The following is a 22,491-nucleotide window of genomic DNA, read 5'->3' as shown; positions in this document are numbered from 1 at the left end:
GTAATAACTGGCAGCTTCTATTGGCATTGATTTCGCAAAAAAGCCTCTCATGGATTTGAAACCATGCTATGCGAGGGAGCAATTTCCTTGGTCCTACTCGCTATCATGGTCCTTGCCATGCCAGAATCCCCCCGATGGCTCATCATGCGAGGAAAGCTGCTTGAAGCAAAGCGCATCCTCGCCAAGATCTCCGCCTCCAAGGAGGAAGCTCAACTCCAATTTTAAAAATATCAAGGCGGCTGCTGGCATCCCTCCAGAGTGGAATGATGACATTGTCATTGTGCCGAGCACTGGGGAGGGCGTGTGGTAGGATCTCTTCCGCCATCTGAGCCCACCTATCCGCTACACGCTCCTCTGCGCCATTATGATCCAATTATTCCAAAAGACCTTTGGAATTGGCATTATCCTCCTTTACATTACTCGTTTCATAGAGAAGGCTGGCTTCATGTCCTCCGACGAAGAGATCTTATTGACTATCCTAGTTGAAGTTGCAAAGACCATATGCATCCTCGTGGCCACTTTGCTCATTGGTAAGCTCGGGCGACGACGGTTGCTATTGAGCAGCATAAGTGGGATGATTGTGTCTCTTGTCATCCTTAGAACAAGTCTTGTGAAGATCAACCAAATCGACACAAATCATATCGACAACCTAAATGACATGAAGCAAATGTGGGTGGCAAAAATGTGCATCACCTCATTGTTCCTTTACATGGCCTCTTTCTTCGTAGGGATGGGGCCTGTCACTTCGATTTTCAACTCTGAGGTATTCCCACTTAAGCTGCAAGCACAGGGATGCGCAATCGCCTTTGCTGTGAACCAAGGGGCAAGTGCACTGATATCATCCATATTCTTAGTGCTGGACAAGCCGATGCCCCTCGGCGGGGCTGCCTTCTCATTCGTTGTGGTCTCCATCATAGCGGGGGTGGTCTTCTTCATCACAATGCCGGAAACTAAGGGCTGGTCTTCTTCATGATTAGGAGAACGGAACAATTATTTTTGGGATTACATAATTGGGGACGATCCAAATTATGTTTGATTAAGTATCTAGGGTTTATGATTGATTATATATGACTTTCTTGACTGCATTGATATGCTGTCTGAAATTAGACGGATAAATGAAGATACCAAGATATGCATTATGCATGCATGACAAGTTGACATTTAAATTAAAGAAATATCATTTTTGGAAAACATTTTTCTACTTTTAAGATATGTTCATCAAGCTTCGTAAATAGAATGGCGGTAGCCTTGAGGAATATAGCTTCGGATGAGCAATGGTGATTGTATAAAAATTGTCAACAATGGGTTGAGAGTATGATAAGAATTGCCAATTATGCAAGAATACCTAAATTTTTTAAAACGTTATATGAGATATTCTATATGCCACCAATTGACTTACATAAGGTGCCAACTGACTTTGCAGGTATCAACACCCACAGCTAGAGATTCTAATGTGAACAAGACCATTCAATCGGAGTTGATTGAGAACTCCAATCCTCCTACATAGGCACAGCTGAAGTACGCCTTAAGATGCACCCCGGTGGCCTCCGTCACCTCATTTATGCTGGGCTTTGGTAAGCCCCACCCCCCCCCCCCCCCTCATGAGAAGACTGACCCTGTGGTCGTCCATGAAGCTTTGAAGTATATACCTATGAATTAATTTTCCATACAGTGAATCAGTCTTTGTAGAAAACAAAAAAAGTTAGTTATATCTTAGTCATTATTTTTTTTTGTCTAGCTTTATTATCGATACAACTGATAGATCTATCACCAAAAGTCATATTTTAATAAATAGGAAAAAAAAACAAAAAAAAATATTACTTAATATTGGATAACATCATCCATGTTTTCTTTTTCCTTTTTGAGCCAATCAAGTTAATTTCGGATAAACTCCGTCGCATTTATTAATTCTCATAATTCTTATTTTATAATCACGTGTAGTAGGAAAATAAATTCAAATAAAATGGAGAAAATAGGGAACTTAATATTTTTTTTTCAATTTCTTGTATATGGTTATAATTTACGTGATAATGTTATGATGATAAATAATATTTTCTTGTTTTTTTTTATTTTGGCAAAAATAGGAGTGCAGAGCGAGACGTTAACTACCTTAAAGAACAACCAGGAGCTAGCCGACAAGCATGTTGACCGACTGACTCTGATCCTCCACATATTTACACTTCTTGGGTCGGTGTTTGCAGGGTGGACCACCGATAGGACCGGTCGCCGGTTAACCATCTTCTTGGGGGGATTCATCTACTTCGTTGGGCCCTGATTCATGGGCTTCGCTACCAATAACTTTATCATCTTGTTGGGCCCCATCATCGCTCATGTCAGCATCGGCTACGCCCGTACAATCACCCCCACCTACGTGGCCAAGCTCTCCCCCGCCTCTTACCGTGGGTGCTTCACCTCCTTCCCCGAGGTACTCACTCATTTTCCTTTCTTTTTTTTTTCTAATTTTAAGCATCTTTTCCACTTTTTTATATGTTATCATTTTTTGTCTTTTTCATTATATGTTTCGGTGGTTTAGGTGTTCATTAATGCCGGCATCACTCTAGGCTACGCCTGCAATTATATCTTCTCTCATAACAATTTCAACGGTTGACGTCTCATGCTATGTGAGGGAGCAATCTCCTTGGTCCTGCTCGCCATCATGGTCCTCGCCATGCTGGAATCCTCCCGATAGCTCATCATGCGAGGAAAGCTGCTCAAAGCAAAGCGCATCCTCGCAAAGATCTCCGCCTCCAAGGAGGAAGCTCAACTCCAATTTTAAAAATATCAAGGCGGCTGCTGGCATCCCTCTAGAGTGGAATGATGACATTATCATTGTGCCGAGCATCGGGGAGGGCGTGTGGCGGGATCTCCTCTGCCACCCCGAGCCCATCTATCCGCTACACGCTCCTTTGCGCCATTATCATCCAATTATTCCAAAAGGCCTTTGGAATTGGCATTATCCTCCTTTACATTGCTCGTTTCTTAGAGAACGCTAGCTTCATGTCCTCCGACAAGAAGATCTTATTGACCATCCTAGTCGAAGTTGCAAAGACGATATGCATCCTCATGGCCACTTTGCTCCTTGACAAGCTCGGGTGACGGCGGTTGCCGTTGAGCAGCATACGTGCAATGATTGTGTCTCGTCATCCTCAGAACATGTCTTGTGAAGATCGACCAAATCAACACAAAGCATATTGACAACCCAAATGACATGAAGCAAATGTGGGTGGTAAAAATGTGCATCACCTCATTATTCCTTTACGTGGCCTCCTTCTCCGTAAGGATGGGGCCTTTCACTTCGGTTTTCAACTCTGAGGTATTCCCACTTAAGCTGCGAGCATAGGAATGCGCAATCGCCTTTGCTGCGAACCAAGGGGCGAGTGCACTGATATCATCTATATTCTAAGTGCTGGACAAGCCGATGTCCCTCGGCGGGGCTACCTTCTCATTCGCGGTGGTCTCCATCATAGCATGGGTAGTCTTCTTCATCACAATGCTGGAGACCGAGGGCTGTTCTCTGGAGGAGACGGGCTGCTTTTTTGGTGAACAGATCCAGCGGAGGTTTACGGTTAGCGAAATTGAAATGCAAGGGAACAACGAGAGGACACGATCGAGGTAACGACAATTAAGGGAATAATTATAGGATAGAGGTGTCTAGCAAACATAAATGTGGTTGTTGGGGTATTTCTTTTTGAAAGATTAGACACACATCATGCATAGCTCTTCTTCGTATCATCACCCATTTGACCAAATGTTGGAGTTAGTTTTAAATTCTCATCCTGCTCCATTTGACCAAGTCCATGTCCATCTTTTATTGACAACTCCCGGAGTACCGTTGATTCTCTACTTGACCATCCATGATGAATTATTGGGAGCCATGCTAGCCCAAAAGAGATCAAGAGATGGAAGGGAGTGTGCGATATATTATCATATGATGATATAAGCTCCCAACTTTTTTTATATGCATTTGTATTTTCGACCAAAAACAGAAAAAAAATAATAAATAAAATTATCCTTTTTGATAAATACTGAAATTATCCGAGCAATAATTTTCGTGGCACAAAATTTCTTTAAATCTGAATATAAGCTTTTATAGGATTCATAATTAAGTTCCTTTATATTTAGTAATATTTTAATAAAAAATAAGGATTAATGGTGTGTATATTTCACTTAAACCTTTCGTTTTTTTTATTACAAGAAGTTCTTCTTAAATCCAAGACGGCTATTTTTTTCAATTAAATATTCGAGACACGAGCTTTTATGAAGATGAAAACTAACATGAATAAAAATTGATAGATTGTGTATAAAATTTAGTTAATTACTGACTATAAGCTATAGATGACATCATATAATGAATAAAAAATTCAATGATCATCTACTATCGAGTCAAATATATATTTTTTACATTGTAAACTAAGGACTACCTTGAAATATTTGAAAGAAATAAGGCTCATTTAATTTATTATGTGTTAAAATGAATGGAATGTGAATAGTCAATGGGTGATATGGGCCTCTTGGATGAATTTTCAATGGCGTTAACCTTTTTTCAATCTAGTACTTTATTCTTACTTTTTACGATACTTTTAGGGATCCACAAGTACCTATTTGAGATTGAAAATGAAATAGTTAGGGCAAAAGTGAGTGAGGGCAAGAGAGATGAGTTGAGTTTAAATAAATTATAAACCCATTTATAACCCATTTACGACCCATTTAATACCCATATTATATATATACCCATTTATGATCCATTTACTAATATATGGATTAAGAAATGAGCTTATGACCCATTTTGATAGGTCTAATTATCGATGCCAGCGATGGAGAGAGATACGGTTTCTGTTGCTCATTGTGACGCAACATCTCTCGCGCTCATTTCAAGCCGTGACTGAAACTCGATCGAACTTGGATTCTTCACTTCAAGCTTTTCATCATTCGATTACTGCAACCACATTGAAGCTAAGTTATTTGTTGTTCTCTAGTTTTCATTTTTGGATTCAGTCTAAATCATTTAACCAACATTTACAGCGGCTTTCTTCATCAATTTCAGGCAGCCATAGCCATCGTCAACCGTCACCACTTGCCATTCTCGAGCTGTGTGGAAACTCCTCTCTTTAACTCTATTTCCATATCTAAGTGCTTGAAGAATTGGATTGCTGATACATCCACCTTCACCGGATCTTCATCACTAACGCGTCTAACACCTCTGCTCTCTGACACTCGCTAGTTGAAGCTAAAATGTCAGTTTCGCTAAGCTAAGAACATAGTTTTCTATTTCGGTCCTTTTGCATGCTGAACAGAGACCAAGAAATCTTTAACTGCCGATTCATTGAAGATTGTCTGCCATTGAGTTCCTGTTAGTGATTTGAATATGTTTCACTGCGTTTGTGATGATTAAAATATGAATTATGGATTTACATCTTCATCTGAGTTCTTTGTCCCATATGTCCACCACCTGTTTGATGAAATTCATGAACCAGGTTAGTAGATATGTAAGTTGTGATAAAAGAAACTTCAGAGCCATTTTTCATTATGCTTCCTCTCGTGTTGAAGTACTTTTGTGTTTGAATATAATTGAGAAGACTTTAGGCATGTTTGCGTGATTGTTGTTGAAAAATTTCTTATTGGCTGATCTATGCATATTGTTCAACTTGATCCTTGCCTATCTGTATGTACACTTGATGGCTTTGATTCATGTCTGTTCTCATTACTCTCCGCCACATGTAGATTCGCATCAGTAAAAGTTTCATTGGTGAACAAAGCATTTGAACCTCTGCCATTTAGTTTTATCACGTGATTCACTTGACTGAATTTCTTGCTCGCCGGCCATGGCTTTTTCTCTTTTGATTGATGATGCTTGGATTGATATCAAATTACTTCCTGACCTGGCTGTGGACTTAGAAGTTAATGAACCCTCGCATGAACTTGTTTGCTCAGGATTGGAATAATTCTCATTCAAAAAATTGTGTTAGGTGACTGGAATTAATGAGTTAATGAGATGTTTGATGGTGTTAATTTTTTGAAGCTAAAACAACAACGAACAAAACTAAGTGAATGATGAACATAGCAAAGAGTTGATCCTGTCTCTGTAGGAGTAATTGCAGAATGTTGGAAAAAACGAATAAATTAAAGAGGCAAAGGGAAACTTAGCAAAGCAGGAATCCGTGTTCTGGATATGATGGACTAGGAAAGGGACTGTAAAAGAAATAGAGGAAATAAAAGAAATAAAAATATAAAAACGAAAGCTAAATGATAAGGAACTTCAAGTCTTAGTTAGGTAGTAGAATCTTAGAAATAATTTTAATTGAATTCCAATTAGTTTAGGTTCACACTGTTCGGGAAATTCTATTTCTTGATTTTTAGGACAATTTGATTTTTAGATAGCTTTTCCTTGGGGAAAAAGAAATATTGAAATATAGAAAATGTCAAAAAAAGGAAACTCAAAAAAGTAATATGTTATTAATGGTTGTGGTTAGGAGGTTGATCGGCTTTATCGATTACATGCATCAATCTTTTCAAAGGATCTCCTCGATTTGTCTAAGTTCCTTGTTGGTCATTTCTTTTATGTGAACATTCTAATGCTTTTCATTGATTGTGATGGGCGAATGAATGACATGAGATGATGGAAGAACCGAACCATGGAAGGATTGAAGAAGGTTCGAGATCTTCATGAGTTCCTATTAGGATTAGGGTAAATTTATGATTTGGACTTTAGATGAAGCCTGACATCATTTAAACTCTCACTTTCTTCCTTGCAAAATTTATATTTAATGCCAAACGAATCTAATGTGTTATGTTTTTATGTATATCACACTATGGTTTTGATAGTTCCACCACCAGAGCAATGCACAAGCAGTAAGCTAATATATATGTATAGTGTATACAAATATATTTTTTTAACATGCATATTTATTCATAAATCTAACAACCCCAGAATTAAAGCTCAAGTTAGATGGCATCACATTGTGTCAGTTCATATTTGCAGACGGGCGCATATGGCTTCTCCAGGACGCGAGGATGCAAGCCGCTTGTTGAGAGAGATTCGACCGGTATTTTGTTTATAATTTCTGCTAGTTCCTCATTAATGTTTTATATGACGGTAGACCGATTTTTTTTAATCAAATTGCATTATGTGAGTGAATTGAATGTTGCATTCATGATTAGGATAATGGAACAATTATTTTTGGGATTACATAATTGGAGACGATCCAAATTATGTTTGATTAAGTATCTAGGGTTTATGATAGATTATATATGACTTTCTTGACTGCATTGATATGTTGTCTGAAATTAGACGGATCAATGAAGATACCAAGATATGCATTATGCATGCATGACAAGTTCACATTTAAATTAAAGAAATATCATTTTTGGAAAACATTTTTCTACTTTTAAGATATGTTCATCCAACTTCGTAAATAGAATGGCGGTAGCCTTGAGGAATATAGCTTCGGATGAGCAATGGTGATTGTATAAGAATTGTCAACTATGGGTTGAGAGTATGATAAGAATTGTCAATTATGCAAGAATACCTAAATTTTTTAAAACATTATATGAGATATTCTATATGCCACTAATTGACTTACATAAGGTGCCAACTGACTTTGCAGGTATCAGCACCCATAGCTAGAGATTCTAATGTGAACAGGACCATTCAATCGGAGTTGATTGAGAACTCCAATCCTCCTACATAGCCACAGCTGAAGCACGCCTTAAGATGCACCCTGGTGGCCTCCCTCACCTCATTTCTGCTGGGCTTTGGTAAGTCCTCTCTCTCTCTCTCTCTCTCTCTCTCTCTCTCTCTCTCTCTCTCTCATGAGAAGACTTACCCTGTGGTTGTCCATGAAGCTTTGAAGTATATACCTGTGAATTAATTTTCCATACAGTGAATCGGTCTTTGTAGAAAACAAAAAAAAGCTAGTTATATCTTAGTCATTATTTTTTTTGTCTAGCTTTATTATCGATACAACTAATAGATCTATCACCAAAAGTCATATTTTAATGAATAGGAAATAAAAAAAGAAAAAAAATATTACTTAATATTGGATAAAAATCATCCATGTTTTCTTTTTCCTATTTGAGCCAATCAAGTTAATTTCTGATAAACTTCGTTGCATTTATTAATTCTTATAATTCTTATTTTATAATCACATGTATTAGGAAAATAAATTCAAATAAATTGGAGAAAATAGGGAACTTAATATTTTTTTTATTTTTTCAATTTCTTGTAAATGGTTATAATTTACGTGATAATGTTATGACGATAAATAATATTTTCTTGTCTTTTTTTTATTTTGGCAAAAATAGGAGTGCAGAGCGAGACGTTAACTACCATAAAGAAGGACCAGGAGCTAGCCGACAAGCATGTTGACCGACTGACTCTGAACCTCCACATATTTACACTTCTTGGGTCGGTGTTTGCAGGGTGGACCGCCTATAGGATCAGTCGCCAGTTAACCATTTTCTTGGTGGGATTCATCTTCTTCATTGGGCCCTTATTCATGGGCTTTGCTTCCAATAACTTCATCATCTTGTTAGGCCGCATCATCGCTCACGTCGAAGTCGGCTACGCCCTTACAATGACCCCCATCTACGTGGCTGAGGTCTCCCTCGCCTCTTACAGTGGATGCTTCACCTCTTTCCCCGAGGTACTCACTCATTTTCCTCTTTGTTTTTTTTAATTTTGAGCATTTTTTCACTTTTTTATATGTTATCATTTTTTGTCTTTTTCATTATATGTTTCAATGGTTTAGGTGTTCATTAATGTAGGCATCGCTCTCGGCTATGCCTGCAATTATATGTTCTCCATGATCAATTTCAACGGTTGGTGTCTCATGCTATGCGAGGGAGCAATCTCCTTGGTCCTGCTCGCCATATCATGGTACTCGCCATGCCGGAATCCCCCCGATGGCTCATCATGCGAGGAAAGCTGCTCAAAGCGAAGCGCATCCTCGCCAAGATCTCCGCCTCCAAGGAGGAAACTAAACTCCAATTTTAAAAATATCAAGGCGGCTGCTGGCATCCCTCCAGAGTGGAATGATGACGTTGTCATTGTGCCAAGCATCGGGGAGGGCGTGTGGCAGGATATCCTCCGCCACCCAAGCCCATCTCTCCGCTACACGCTCCTCTGCGCCATTTTGATCCAATTATTCCAAAAGGCCTTTGGAATTGACATTATCCTCCTTTACATTGCTCGTTTCTTAGAGAAGGCTGGCTTCATGTCCTCTGACAAGAAGATCTTATTGACCATCCTAGTCGAAGTTGCAAAGACAATATGCATCCTCGTGGCCACTTTGCTTCTTGACAAGCTCAGGCGACGGCTGTTGCTGTTGAGCAGCATAGGTGGGATGTTTGTGTCTCTTGTCATCCTCAGAACATGTCTTGTGAAGATCGACTAAATCGACACAAAGCATATCGACGACCCAAATGACATGAAGCAAATGTGGGTGGTAAAAATGTGCATCACCTCATTATTCCTTTACGTGGCCTCCTTCTCCGTAGGGATGGGGCTTTTCCCTTCGGTTTTCAACTCTGAGGTATTCCCACTTAAGCTGCGAGCATAGGGATGCGCAATCGCCTTTGCTGCGAACCAAGGGGTGAGTGCACTGATATCATCTATATTCTAAGTGCTGGACAAGCCGATGTCCCTCGGCGGGGCTGCCTTCTCATTCGCAGTGGTTTCAATCATAGCATGGGTAGTCTTCTTCATCATAATGCCGGAGACCGAGAGCTGTTCTCTGGAGGAGACGGGCTGCTTTTTTGGTGAACAGATCCAGCGGAGGTTTACGGTTAGCGAAATTGAAATGCAGGGGAACAACGAGAGGACGCGATCGAGGTAATGACAATTAAGGGAATAATTATAGGATAGAGGTGTCTAGCAAACATGAATGTAGTTGTTAGGGTATTTCTTTTTGAAAGATCGGACACACATCATGCATAGCTCTTCTTCGTATCATCACCCATTTGACCGAATATTGGAGTTAGTTTTAAATTCTCATCCTGCTCCATTTGACCAAGTCCATGTCCATCTTTTATTGCCAACTTATGGAGTACCGTTGATTCTCTACTTGACCATCCATGATGAATTATTGGGAGCCATGCTAGCCCAAAAGAGATCAAGAGATGGAAGGGAGTGTGCGATATATTATCATTTGACCGATGTATGAGTATTACATCGGTTACGTCAATATACACTTCATTATCAAGTCTTGTTAGTGACTGAGAATGACTCAATCAAGTACCTCTTAGAGAAGCTAGCTTTCGTTGGAAAATTAGCCAAGTGGCAAATTCTCATATCCGAGTTTGATGTGTAAACTATGGCACAAAAATCCGTCAAAGGTCGAGCCATAGTTGATATGCTAGCCGAAAGTTCAAAGCAATTAGAAGGCCCTAATGGAATGGATCTTGTAGATGAACGCATTCTCTTGATTTCACATGACAAATGGATTATGTATTGTGATGGTGCCATTAACTTATCCGGTTTGGGCACTGGGGCAGTATTTATCTCCCCAATGGGTCAACATTATCCCGTGGCAGCAAAGCTAATTTTTCCATGTACCAACATCTCGAAATATGAAGCTTGTATCCTTGACTACAACTTGCCATTGATATGAAGGTTAAGAGATTACAAGTCTAAGGTGATTCCGCACTCATCATTCTTCAAACTGAAGGTGAATGGCAAACACGCGCTTCAAAATTGATACCATATCACAAATTTCTTGGAGAATTAATTGAAGAATTTGAAAAGATATCTTTCGAGTAGCTACCAAGGTCTAAAAATCAATTTGCCGATACTTTGGCAACCTTGTCATCAATGTTACAAGTTATGGATGGATTAGATATTGATCCCCTCAAAATTGAAAACCTTGAACGCCCGGCTTATTGCATGACAATTGAAGAAAAATCTTATGGCGAGCTATGGTATTACGATATCATGACCTATCTCCAAAAAGGCACATTTCCCGAAGGGAGTCAAACAGCTGATAGAAAGTATTTGATGAAATTAGCATCAAAATTCTTTGTGAGTGGAGATGCTCTTTATAAAAGATCATTCGATTCGGTTTTGCTAAGGTGCGTGGATGCCAAAGGAGCCAATCAATTGATGAAGGAAATACATGAAGGAGAGTGTGACCCACACATGAATGGTCACCTCTTAGCAAAGAAAATCATGAGACTCGAATATTATTGATTGACAATGGAGACGGATTGCATTCAACACGTGCGATAATGTCATTAATGCCAAGTTTATGGGGACAAGATCAATGCTCCTCCAAGAGAGTTACATCAAATGTCCGAAGCATGGCCCTCTTCTATGTGGAGGATTGATTTTATTGGACCCATCAATCCTAAAGCTTCAAATGGGCATCGCTTTATTTTGGTGGTCATTGACTATTTCTCCAAATGGATCAAAGCAAATTCATATGCCAATGTCACCACAAAGAATGTGGCGAAATTCTTCCGTCGTGATATAATTGCTCGATATGGAGTTCCCGAAGAAATCATCACCGATAATGGATCCAATTTAAACAAGATAGTGGACGAATTGCTTAATGAATTTCACGTTCGTCACTTGAATTCTTCACCATGCCGCCCACAAATGAATGGAGCTGTGGAAGCAGCAAACAAAAACATAAAGAAAATTATATCTAAGACTGCTCAGAATTATCGTGATTGGCACAAACGATTGCCATATGCACTAATGACAGATCGAACTTCAATCCGTACTTCAACTGGGGCAACTCCGTTCTCACTTGTATATGGAATGGAGGTTGTTCTACCCGTGGAAGTGGAGATTCCTTCACTAAGGGCATTCTCACATTTGAAGCTTTCCGAAACTGAATGGGTTCAACAAAGATATGAACAATTTAACATGATTGACGAAAAGAGGTTAAAATCTTTATGTCATGGGCAAAGTTATTAAAAGCGAGTGGCGAAGTCCTTCTATCGCAAAGTTCGATCGAGGCACTTTGAGGTTAATGATCTTGTGCTAAAGAAGGTTATGTCCAACACATTGGATCCTCACGGAAAGTTCACCCCGAATTATGAGGGCCCATATACTGTAAAGAAGGTATTATCCTATGGAGCCTTCCTTCTTACCGAAATGGATGATCAAGAATTGCCAAATCTTATAAATGCAGATGCTGTCAAGAAATATTTTCCATGAATGAAAGGCCATGAAGTTATTTTTCGAGCAAGACTAAGTCACTTTTAGGTCACTTCTTTTTGGCTAGAAAAGTCACTTTTAGGTCACTTGCATCATGCATACATTGCATAAATACATTTGTTCATTTTGTAGGTATCAAAACATTCACAAGGAAATTGGAGGTGTTTTCTGATATGGAATCAAGCAGAAGAGCAAATTGTATAATTCCAATTTATTTCTTTCCAATATAATTCTCTGACATCGTTTCCTTCCTTTCGTTAGGAAACAACACTCTTGCCGAGACCAAACTCAAAGGCGACGCTGTGTCAAGAATTATACATCGACATAATCTCCTTGCTGTCAACTACCCATTGTGGAGTAAGTGAACAAAACCTTGGAAAAAATGTTCTTTGTCAACGTTTTTCAAAAACACCTTCCAAAGTTTTTCAAAAGTTGGAAAAACAATTCCAAGTTTGAAAATATGATTTTGAAGAATTTGAATGGCATTCTTCAAATTATTTATTCATACATTGGAAAACACATCATGCATAAAAAATCCTCACGGAAGATAATTTAAACAAATGATTTTTTGGCAAAGCAAAAGTGAATGCTAGTCATGTCAAGTCAAAGCATTTAAGATGACAAAATGCAAGCTTAATCCAAACACATCCCTATTCATTTTTTAGAGTTGAGCGAAAAAACTAAACCTTTGTAGGATTTATTCGCATTGAATACATGAATTGAAGTGATAAAAGGTATTTCATTTCTTTATCCTAAACACTTAGGATGAAGTACCCTCGTCAAGAACCACTCCATATTGAGACAAATTAGGAGGTTATGGTTGATCATTTTTGGAGTAAAAAGATTAAAAAAGATTTTATTACTTTCACTAGCGTCAACCTTCTTATGGTAACTACAGGTGGATTTTTATGGAAGCTCGAAGCATCCCAAAGTAAAGAAAAGCATTATTTCCTCTACCTAAGCATTTATATCCTTTGCTTAACCAAGTGGATCTTTAAGTATGTTCATTTTAAAGCCCAAGTGGTGATTATTTCTCCATATTGGGGCAATGCATATGATTTACCAAGAAAATTTGAAAAAATTGATGAATATGTGAAGAGTGTCTCGAGAGTCCTAAGAGCTCAAAAGATAAATACTATGGGACATGAAAAAGCAGTGTGCTTGGTAAAAATAAGGTAGATGTCCATGAAAAAGAAAATGCATCAAAAGCAACATGCTTATGATGAAAACAAAATTTCAATTGCAAAAGATGCTTAGAAAAGAGCAAAGCTTTTGTGTTGCAAGAAAAAATGGACTCTCGAGACAAGTTTCAAGAGTCAAATCGCATCAAGATTCGATGATTTAGTAATAATGCCAAGATAATCACCATCTTTTTAAAATCCCTTCTACAAAATTTTAAGCCTTTTGAGCCTCATCCGAACCGACATTACAACCCTCTCAAAATCTCCCCTGATTGGAATGGTTCAAGTGAACATGAAGATTTCACAAAGAAGCTACCGCTTGAAGGAGTGGAAGCAATCCTGTCTTATCTTATCTTCAAGGTTCTTGACTTGTAAACCTAATGAAGATATTGATAACACTTCTTTCTTGGCCTCAAAGTGACTATCCTTCGTGTAAACCCATGACCAACAGTCCTTCAAAAAACCTTTTTGATTGATCATATTGTATTTACCGCGAATATTTCCAAAAGCCTTTGGCATAAGTTATATGAGGTATCCCCAGTGATCGAAGTTGGAATCCCACATTAATGGATGGGAATAAAAGCCTTCGTGAGAACCATGATACGAAGACCTTTTCGATTAAGGTGCTTCAACTTGGCATTTTTAACCAACCGTTTTTGAAGATATCAAAATCATTTTGTTTGAAGTTTTCCTTTAAAGGAATTTTGACAAATCGATGGAATTTACCAATAGCTTGATTGACAATTATTTGAATGACGTTCAAAGTTTTCATTTGATTAAATTTCTTAGTTGATTGCTTATGCAATCTTGAATGATTCCTTTTCAACAGTTTTTCCAAGTGGATGCAGGTTAGTATCTTCGGATCTTTAATATCCAAGTAATTGCAGCTTGCAGTCATTCTCAAATCAAAATTCCCCAAGTGGAGCGGATCTTCATTATCCTCTTCCTTTCTCAAGTCGACATGGTGAGTTTTCGCGCCAGTGACCTTTTCAAATCGGCATGATATGCTCTCACAATCATGACCATCGCCTTTTCAAATTAGGCATGATGAGCTTTCGCACCCGTGACATTTTCAAATCGGCACGATGTGTTCTTGCACTTATTACCATCCCCTTTTCAAAATTAGGCATAGTGAGCTTTCGCACATGTGACCTCTTCAAATCGGCATGATGTGCTCTCGCACTCATGACCATTCCCTTTTCGAATCGACATGATGAATGTTAGTAACTGTGACCGATTCATTCCCTTTTAGTTGAAATCTGTTGTTACATGGTAAGAACACTCCTTTTAGTCGAAACCCATTTCGTACAATGGTAAGACTATTCCTTCTAGTCGAAACCCCTTTCTTATAATGGAAAGACTACTCCTACTTTCTTTTCCTTCCTTTCATCTCCATCCTTTCTTTCCTTAACATTTACACTACATGGCCGAGAGAAAGAGAGATGAGAACATCAATGGTGAGATCAATACCAAGGCTCGAGGTAAGTTTCAAAAGTACGTCTTCTAATCAAATGTCATTCATTTTGTTATTTTCCTTTTATCTCCAGTGGAGTCGACCAAATATCGCAGGTATCATTTGATCTTGGAGATGAACCTCTTTGAACTCCCTCTCAAAGAGGGCTAGCTATTGACACCTAATTTTTAGCTAACGCATCTTGAAAGGTAAAAGCTTGAGATTAGAGTTTCCGATCACGACGGAAGCCAATCCTCAACCAAAAAGAGTTATTTAGCATCTAAATTAGCATTAACCATTCACTTTCTAGCTTTTTGCATTTCAATTTTAAAAAGTTAAAAAATTGACTTTTGAGTTGAATTTTTTGTCAAACTTTGACCAAAAGTCAACCCAAAGTCAAATTTTATTTTTTTGCATGAAAAACTCCAAAATAGTGTCAATTTCACTTTTGCACAATCAATTTTCAAAACATTCAAAGTTTGACCCATTAATTGGCATTTTAGTATATAAGTACTAAAATGTTGACTTTTTTTTTTTTTTTTGGGTAACCTAGGGAACCCCGCACACTGACAAGGAAGTAACCCCGGCGACACGCGTCTAGCTACCACACATGTGCCACCGGTTAAGTCGCCCTGCGGCGCCGGGATTCGAACACTCAACCTTTTGCGAGAGGAAGAGTGCGCGCTCCAGCAGCGCCACCCAGGTGGGTGGTCTAAAATGTTGACTTTTGATCAACACTTTGTCCAAAAAAATTGAAAAAAATTCAAAACGACCTAAATCAATTTCTTTTTAGCTTTTCACTTTGGCATCATCAATTTTACAAAAATCAGTTTAGAATCAACTTTTTCCCAATTTGTTGAATTTGGTTCAAATCGACTAAAAATGAAATTAATTCATTTCTATTCATTTTTTAGAATAGTTTCCTTCACGACATTTTATCTAGAGGTCGTATTGCATTCAATTGTCAAATCAATTTTAAAATTCCAAGCCAAGGTTGAAAACCCCCAATTTTAGCCCTAATTAGAGATTCTGATCAGTTCTTCATGATTTGCGTAATTAAGACGGATAAACCTAATTTCTTATATGAAACTCAAATTCGAAATCAATTTTGGAATATTCACATTAATTTGAGTCAATTTGACCAATTTAGTGATCCAATGATTGAGAAATCCAAGACTAATTGGTCTAATTAATATAATTCAACTTGACCCACTCTAGACTAACATACAATTTGATGAATTGAAGTTCAATTTGGCTAATTAGACTTCAATCAAATTCATTAGTCTAGTTTGGCAATGCAATTTAACTCAAATTGAAGAGCAATTGAGCCAAACAAGTTAAGATTGGTGAATCCGTACTTGTATTTCAAATTGGTTCAATCCAATTTAATCAAATTCAATTCAATTGAGTCAATCAATCATAATAATGATGAAATTGCTTAAAATTGGAACCAAATTGAGCCAAGAACCGAACCGGTTCTGCCCAGTCGAACCCCGGTCAAACCGGTCAAACTGGTTCAACCCGGTTTGATCGGAATTGAACCGGTCAATCGGGCCGACTGATTCTCGGCCACAATTCCGACGGGCAAAGGCTACCCCTCTCTCTCTCTCTCTCTCTCTCTCTCTCTCTCTCTCTATGCTGGAAATTACAAAAATGCCCCTAAGTGAAATTACCAAAATACCATTACTTAAAGGTTAAGCAAAATTACTTAGGGGTTAAGCAAATAAGTCATGGCCGTTCATTTAAAATTGCATCATGGCCATCCATAGTACCATGTCACTTATCCTTAGCCTCTAAGGAATATTCTTAATCACTAAGGGAAGATTTTAGGCCATTGGATCAATTAAATGACTAGAATTCAAACTTGGGGGAGGTATATAAGGATTTTCCCACCAAAAATTAAAGGGGGCTCATTTTTCAGATTATTTTCTCTCATTCACAGATGTGTGCTTAACATTCTGAGCAATGGCGCCAATAGCATGAGCTGCAGCAACCCTCGTATCCCAATTCTTACTACGAAGGTATTGAGCAACCTAATCAAATAATTAAACTCACATAAGCGAATGAGAATCATAAGGTGCAAAAAACACTAGCACTTCTTGAAAAACTAATATCACAGCTGTAAGAAATGAAAATATTATTACTATTTTATGGGACATATCATACTTTAAGGATCTTATTTAACTACTCGCCAAACCTTCACCTAGCCTAGCACTTCCTGAAATCGTTATCATTATATCACACGTAAATAGCATCTGTCAAGCACCATTTACGGCCAAAACCCTAGCACAGGGCAGCCTCAGACACTGCAGCATCAAAAGCTAATAATACCAAACAAACATTGGGTTTCTGCACCAAAAGGAGAGCCCCTATCTGGACATCTTCCTTCTCTCTTGTTTTCAATGAAATTCATGTCGCAGAAGTCCCATCATTAGCCTCCGCACTACCTCAAAGAGCAATATCGAACAGCACGATCTAAAAGAGCGACTCCCAAAACTTGTCATCATGCCCATATGAAATTTCTAATGCAGAACGCCAAGCTAACGGCAGCGACACATATCTTCCTCGACGATTAGATTAGATGAGTTGTCCCAATGGCATTGCAAAGAAAATAAAAATACCTTCTTTAAGAGAGAGGCCAAGTCCCGGGGATGCGACTTGGCGATATCTCCAATCTGGCGAGCCGCGGCGAACCTCGTGGACTGAGTCGAACCAGCTAGAAACACAATTTCGTTAAGGGAAAAAACCGCAAAATTCACCCAATCGACAGCCACCAACCGAGCAAACACCAGATCCAAACAAGCACGACACGAAAAGGATACTGTCGAGAAGAGTGAGCAGCCGATTGAGTCGCGACGATTGCTGAGCCATAGCTGCCGCACCACACACCACCAACGCAACAATGCCTTCAATCCGCAACCCGCGGCTGCATCCTCAATCATCCAATCACCCCCCCGATTCGCGGGATCCCCAGCAACGGCAACGGCAACGGCTGCGGCGCTCGGTATCAAAACGGCGGCTCCGCGCCAACTGCGCGGGCACTTCGCATCAGCGGGGCCGCGGCGCCGGCGAAAGCGCGACCGGGTCCCTCTGAAACGGAGGGGCCAAATTCGGATCGGGGAGGAATTCGGGGAGAGGAGGGGGAAGCGCGACGGAGCGGCTGGGAAGCGGGGGGGATCTTCTTCAACGGAGGAGGGAAGCGGCGGAAGGAGGAGAGAAGAGGGAATTAGGGATTCGGGAAGAACCTCTGAAAATGGCGACGGTTAGGGCAAAAGGGAATATGGAAGCTCCCTTCTTCTCCTCTCCTCTGTCTCTCTTCTTCTTCTTCGTCGTCGAAGCGTTTTCTCTCTATCTCTCCCCCTCGCGTATCTGATAATATAAGCTCCCGAATTTTCTTGTGCATGTGCATTTTCCAACCCAAAAAAAAGGCAAAAGAAAAATTTAATGAATGAAATTATTATTGTTCTTCTTTTTTTTTTAATTCGTGAAATTATCCGAGCAAATATTTTCGTGGCACGAAATTTCTTTGCATCCGAATATAATCTTTGTATAGGATTCGTACTTAGGTTCCTTTATAATTAGTAATATTTTAATAAATGATGAGGATTAATGGTATGTATTTCATTTGGACTTTTTGTTTTTTTTTTTTTATAGCGATGGCAAATTCTTCTTGAATCCAAGACGGCTATTTTTTTCAATTAAATATTGGAGAAACGGGTTATATATGAAGACGAAATATAATATCGTATAAAGAATAAAAATTGACGGATTGTGTATAAGATATAGTTAATAACCGATTATCTGCTATAAATAACATCATATAAGGAATAAATAATGACAGATTATGTACAAGATATAATTAATAACCGACCATCTGCTATAGAGTCAAATATTATTTTTGCATTGTTAAACTAAGGTTCATCAAGAAATTTTTGCAAGAAATCGGACAAATTTAGGAATAATGATACAAATGGTCCTCAATTTTGGCCAAATATGCAATGTACTCCCTAAACTTTTAATTTATTCAGTTTTGTCCTTAAATTTTACTCTAATGTGTAATGTAGCCCCTGAACTTTTAAATTGTTCAATATGGTATATAGACTTTTGGTATATGTTCAATTTAATCTCTGAACTATATGAGAATATTAAATGTTGTCCTTCTATTAATTAAGCTTAGGGACAAAATTGATCATTTTTATATAATTCAAAGACCACATTAAATAATTTAAAAGTTCATGGACCATATTACATATTGGGCTAAAGTTAGGGACCACATTGAACATATTAAAAATTTAGGGACTATATTGTACCATAAGTTAAATATAAAAAACCATTTGTGTTATTTTCCCTTAAAATTCATTATATGTTAAAATGAATGGATTGTGAACAGTCAATGGACTATCTAAGCCTCTTAGATGAATTTCCAATCGTGTTAATCTTTTTCAATCTACTACTTTATCCTTACATTTTACCTTACCTTTAGGAATTCACAAGCAACTACTGAGACTACGACGGTTAAGGCAAATAATGAAGCTCCTTCTCTACTCTTTCTCTTCGTAGAAGTCGAAGCACTCTCTCCCTCTCTCGCACAAGATGATGTAAGCTCCCAAATTTTTTTATATGCATTTGTATTTTCAACCAAAAACGGAAAAAAAATAATAAATAAAATTATCATTTTTGATAAATACTGAAATTATCCAAGCAATAATTTTCGTGACACAAAATTTCTTTACATCCGAATATAAGATTTTATAGGATCCATAATTAAGTCCCTTTATATTTAGTAATAATTTAATAAAAAAAAATAAGGATTAATGGCGTGTATATTTCACCTAGACCTTTTGTTTTTTATTACAACAACAAATTCTTCTTAAATCCATGACGACTATTTTTTTCAATTAAATATTCGAGACACGAGTTTTTATGAAGACAAAAAATATTTTTTTCAATTGACAAATTGTGTATAAAATTTTTTTAATAACCGACTATATGCTAAATGGCATCATATAATGAATAAAAAATTCACCGATTATCTACTGTAGATTCAAATATTTTTTACATTGTAAATTAAGGATTATCTAGAAATTTTTGAAAGAAATCAAGCTCGTTTAATTTATTATATGTTAAAATGAATGGATTGTGAATAATCAACGGGTGATCTAGGCCTCTTGGATGTATTTTCAATGGTGTTAACCTTTTTTCAATCTAGTACTTTATTATTACTTTTTACCTTACTTTTAGGGATTCACAAGTACCTACTTGAGATTGAGAATAGAAAAGTGGGGCAAAAGATGAAGCTCCTTCTCTCCTCTATCTCTTCACCTCCCATGCACGGTGACATAGGGGCGAAAAAGGAAAAGAGGGGATGAGGTTTCTCTCACTTTTGACATAGCGGGTCTCGGCGGGAGGCCCGCACGATGAGCTATTAACTCAGTGGTAAGGCACGCCCTTGATAATTGCGTCGTTGTGCTTGGGCTGTGAGTCGACCACATGGATAGTTCAATGTGCTCATCAACGCCTAACCAAGGCGCTCTCTCTCTCTTTCATCCGATAATATAAGCTTTGAATTTTCTTATACATGTATATTTTCAACCAAAAGAGAAAATAAATAATACATAAAAGGGTTAATACCACGAAAAATCCCAAATTAATACACCTGTGACAAATTTATCAAAAACTAATTTTTTGACCACCAAAAATCCCAAACTGGTATACCTATAACAACTTTACCTGCTGTTAGTTTTCGTTAAATTTTACGATCAAATTGATTTATTAAATTACACGAAGCAGTTGACGAATGTACCAATTTTGGATTTTACTCTTCGTTTGTCGGTTTGTATTTTTTTGGTATTAATCCAATTTAACGGAAAATAACGGAGGGTAAATTTATCATAAATGTACTAGTTTGGGGTTTTTCGTGATTGTCACAGGTGTACCAGTTTGAGATTTTTTTGTAGTCAAAAAATTATTTTAGGTAAATTTATCACAAATGTGCCAGATTGGGGTTTTTTGTGGTATTAATTCTAAATAAAATTATCCTTGGTTTAACCCCGAAATTATCCAAGGAAATATTTTCATGGCACAAAATTTCTTTGCATCTGAATAAAATCTTTTATCATAGTACTTAGATTCCTTTAGGGTTAATACCACCAAAAACCCTAAACTGGTATATGTGTGACAATTTTACCACGAACTTTTTTTTTTACCACCAAAAATCGCAAACTGGTACACCTGTGACATTTTTACCCCAAACTTTTTTTTTACCACAAAAAACCCCAAACTAGTATACCTGTGACAATTTTACTCCAAACTGGTAAACCCGTGATAAATTTACCCTAAACTATTTTTTTGACCACGAAAAACCTCAAACTGGTACACCTGTGACAATTTTACCCCAAACTAATAATTTTTTAATATTATTTTTTTGAATTTTTTGATTTTTTATTTTTTTTTTCTTCATCTTCAACCTCTAGCCGATCGCCGGACTGGCAACCGGCCAGAGGCAGAAGCCGGCGAGGTCTACCCCGCTAACCACTGGCAAGGACCGCCCTCGTCGGCGTTGAGCGAAGGCTATCCTCGCCCGCCCAGGCGAGGTCGGCCTGTAACATCCCGAATTTCGGCCCATTTTTGGGATTTATAAAACGCGTAATTTGTCAGTGTGCTTATGGTAAAATCTCGCCCGGGAACTGATCACTCTCGGTTATTATTTTTAAATGAGAGATTTCGCTAGAATCGCACTCGATCGAATTTGGCCGTTATTTAGAGCGTAAATTTTGGTGTCGAAATTTTTGGAGTTCCGGGACGAATTTAATTAGACGGTGTCGATATTATTGTGGCCAGCGTCGCTATTGCCAGGAATATGTGAAAAGTGGATTTTTGACCGGGTGCGGATTTGGACTAGTAGACCTCCCTCGTAGTGTGTTTTGGTTTAATTCAGTTTCGCCCTTTTTCCTATATTATTAAGTAGGATTATTACGGACCATTAGATCGATTTTTAGTTTGAACAGTGTCCGTTGGATCGCACTCGAGTGCATTGACCTTTTTCTTTCTCTCTCTCCTCTGCCGTGCGCGTCTCCTCCGCGCGTCCCACCCATGCAGACCAACCCCCCTGACACTCTCTCTCTCCTCTCTCCTTCTTTCTCTTTTCTTTTTCTTCTCTCTCCCTTTTCTTCTTTTCTTCGTCTTTCTCTTCCTTCTCCGCCGCGTCTGGTTCTGCTCCGCCTCCGCTTCTGCTCGCCCAGCCGACGCCGCCCAAGCCCGCCTGACAGCCGAGTGCCGCCGCCGTCGCCAGCTAGCTCGACCGCCATGGGCCGGGCACGTCCGCCAAACTGGGCCGCCTCCGACCGATCGGGTCTCCTCCTCCGCGCACAAAGAAATGTAACTCCCGCTGCTGCGTCCGGCGAGTCCCAAATGGGCCCGTCAGTTCCCGCCGTCCGCCAGCTTACCCGAAGACTGCCCCGACGCCCGAGAGCTTGCCAGCCGCGCGCCGAGCGCCCTCACCGCACCCACCCGCCTGACCCCACTTCCCTCGTTCTTCCCTTTGGCTTTCCGCCGTTCGCCGCCGCCGGTGCCGCCGCCGTGAGCCGCCGTTCCTCTCGCCTCGCCACCACCACCATCCCGTCCCCCTCACCTCTCCCTCTCGCCGTATCTCCCTCTCTCCCGCTCCCCCTCTCCTTCTCGGCCGCTCAAGGGCCTCGCTG

The 22,491-nt window shown here is 38.9% G+C and overlaps 3 protein-coding genes across 3 annotated transcripts; 2 read left to right on the top strand and 1 right to left on the bottom strand.

Annotated features, from left to right (window-relative positions):
- The first annotated feature begins 364 nt into the window (after positions 1-364).
- LOC130135912 (polyol transporter 5-like) lies at positions 365-973 on the top strand. The gene has a single exon (XM_056305776.1). The coding sequence runs from the start codon at positions 365-367 to the stop codon at positions 971-973; it is 609 nt and encodes a 202-aa protein (XP_056161751.1).
- Positions 974-2,278: 1,305 nt separating this feature from the next.
- LOC130135911 (putative polyol transporter 2) lies at positions 2,279-9,392 on the top strand. The gene is made up of 4 exons (XM_056305775.1): positions 2,279-2,425; positions 2,534-2,603; positions 8,302-8,642; positions 8,748-9,392. Exons 1-4 carry the CDS (start codon positions 2,279-2,281, stop codon positions 9,390-9,392), a joined length of 1,203 nt encoding a protein of 400 aa, XP_056161750.1.
- A 7,114-nt stretch (positions 9,393-16,506) lies between these two features.
- Positions 16,507-18,144, bottom strand: LOC115664872 (TATA-binding protein-associated factor BTAF1-like). Its single transcript, XM_030586756.2, has 3 exons — positions 17,614-18,144; positions 17,413-17,507; positions 16,507-16,824 (listed from the first exon to the last, which is right to left on the bottom strand). The coding sequence occupies exons 1-3, from the start codon at positions 17,660-17,662 to the stop codon at positions 16,714-16,716; spliced, it is 255 nt and encodes an 84-aa protein (XP_030442616.1). The 5' UTR covers positions 17,663-18,144; the 3' UTR covers positions 16,507-16,713.
- Positions 18,145-22,491: the final 4,347 nt, after the last annotated feature.

Source organism: Syzygium oleosum, unplaced genomic scaffold (assembly GCF_021117445.2).
Source record: "Syzygium oleosum isolate NSW1041296 unplaced genomic scaffold, Sole_v2.1 Sole_v2.39, whole genome shotgun sequence".
Lineage (NCBI taxonomy): Eukaryota > Viridiplantae > Streptophyta > Magnoliopsida > Myrtales > Myrtaceae > Syzygium > Syzygium oleosum.
The sequence above is the reverse complement of the archived record's forward strand: the minus strand, read 5'-3'. Positions and strand labels throughout refer to the sequence as shown.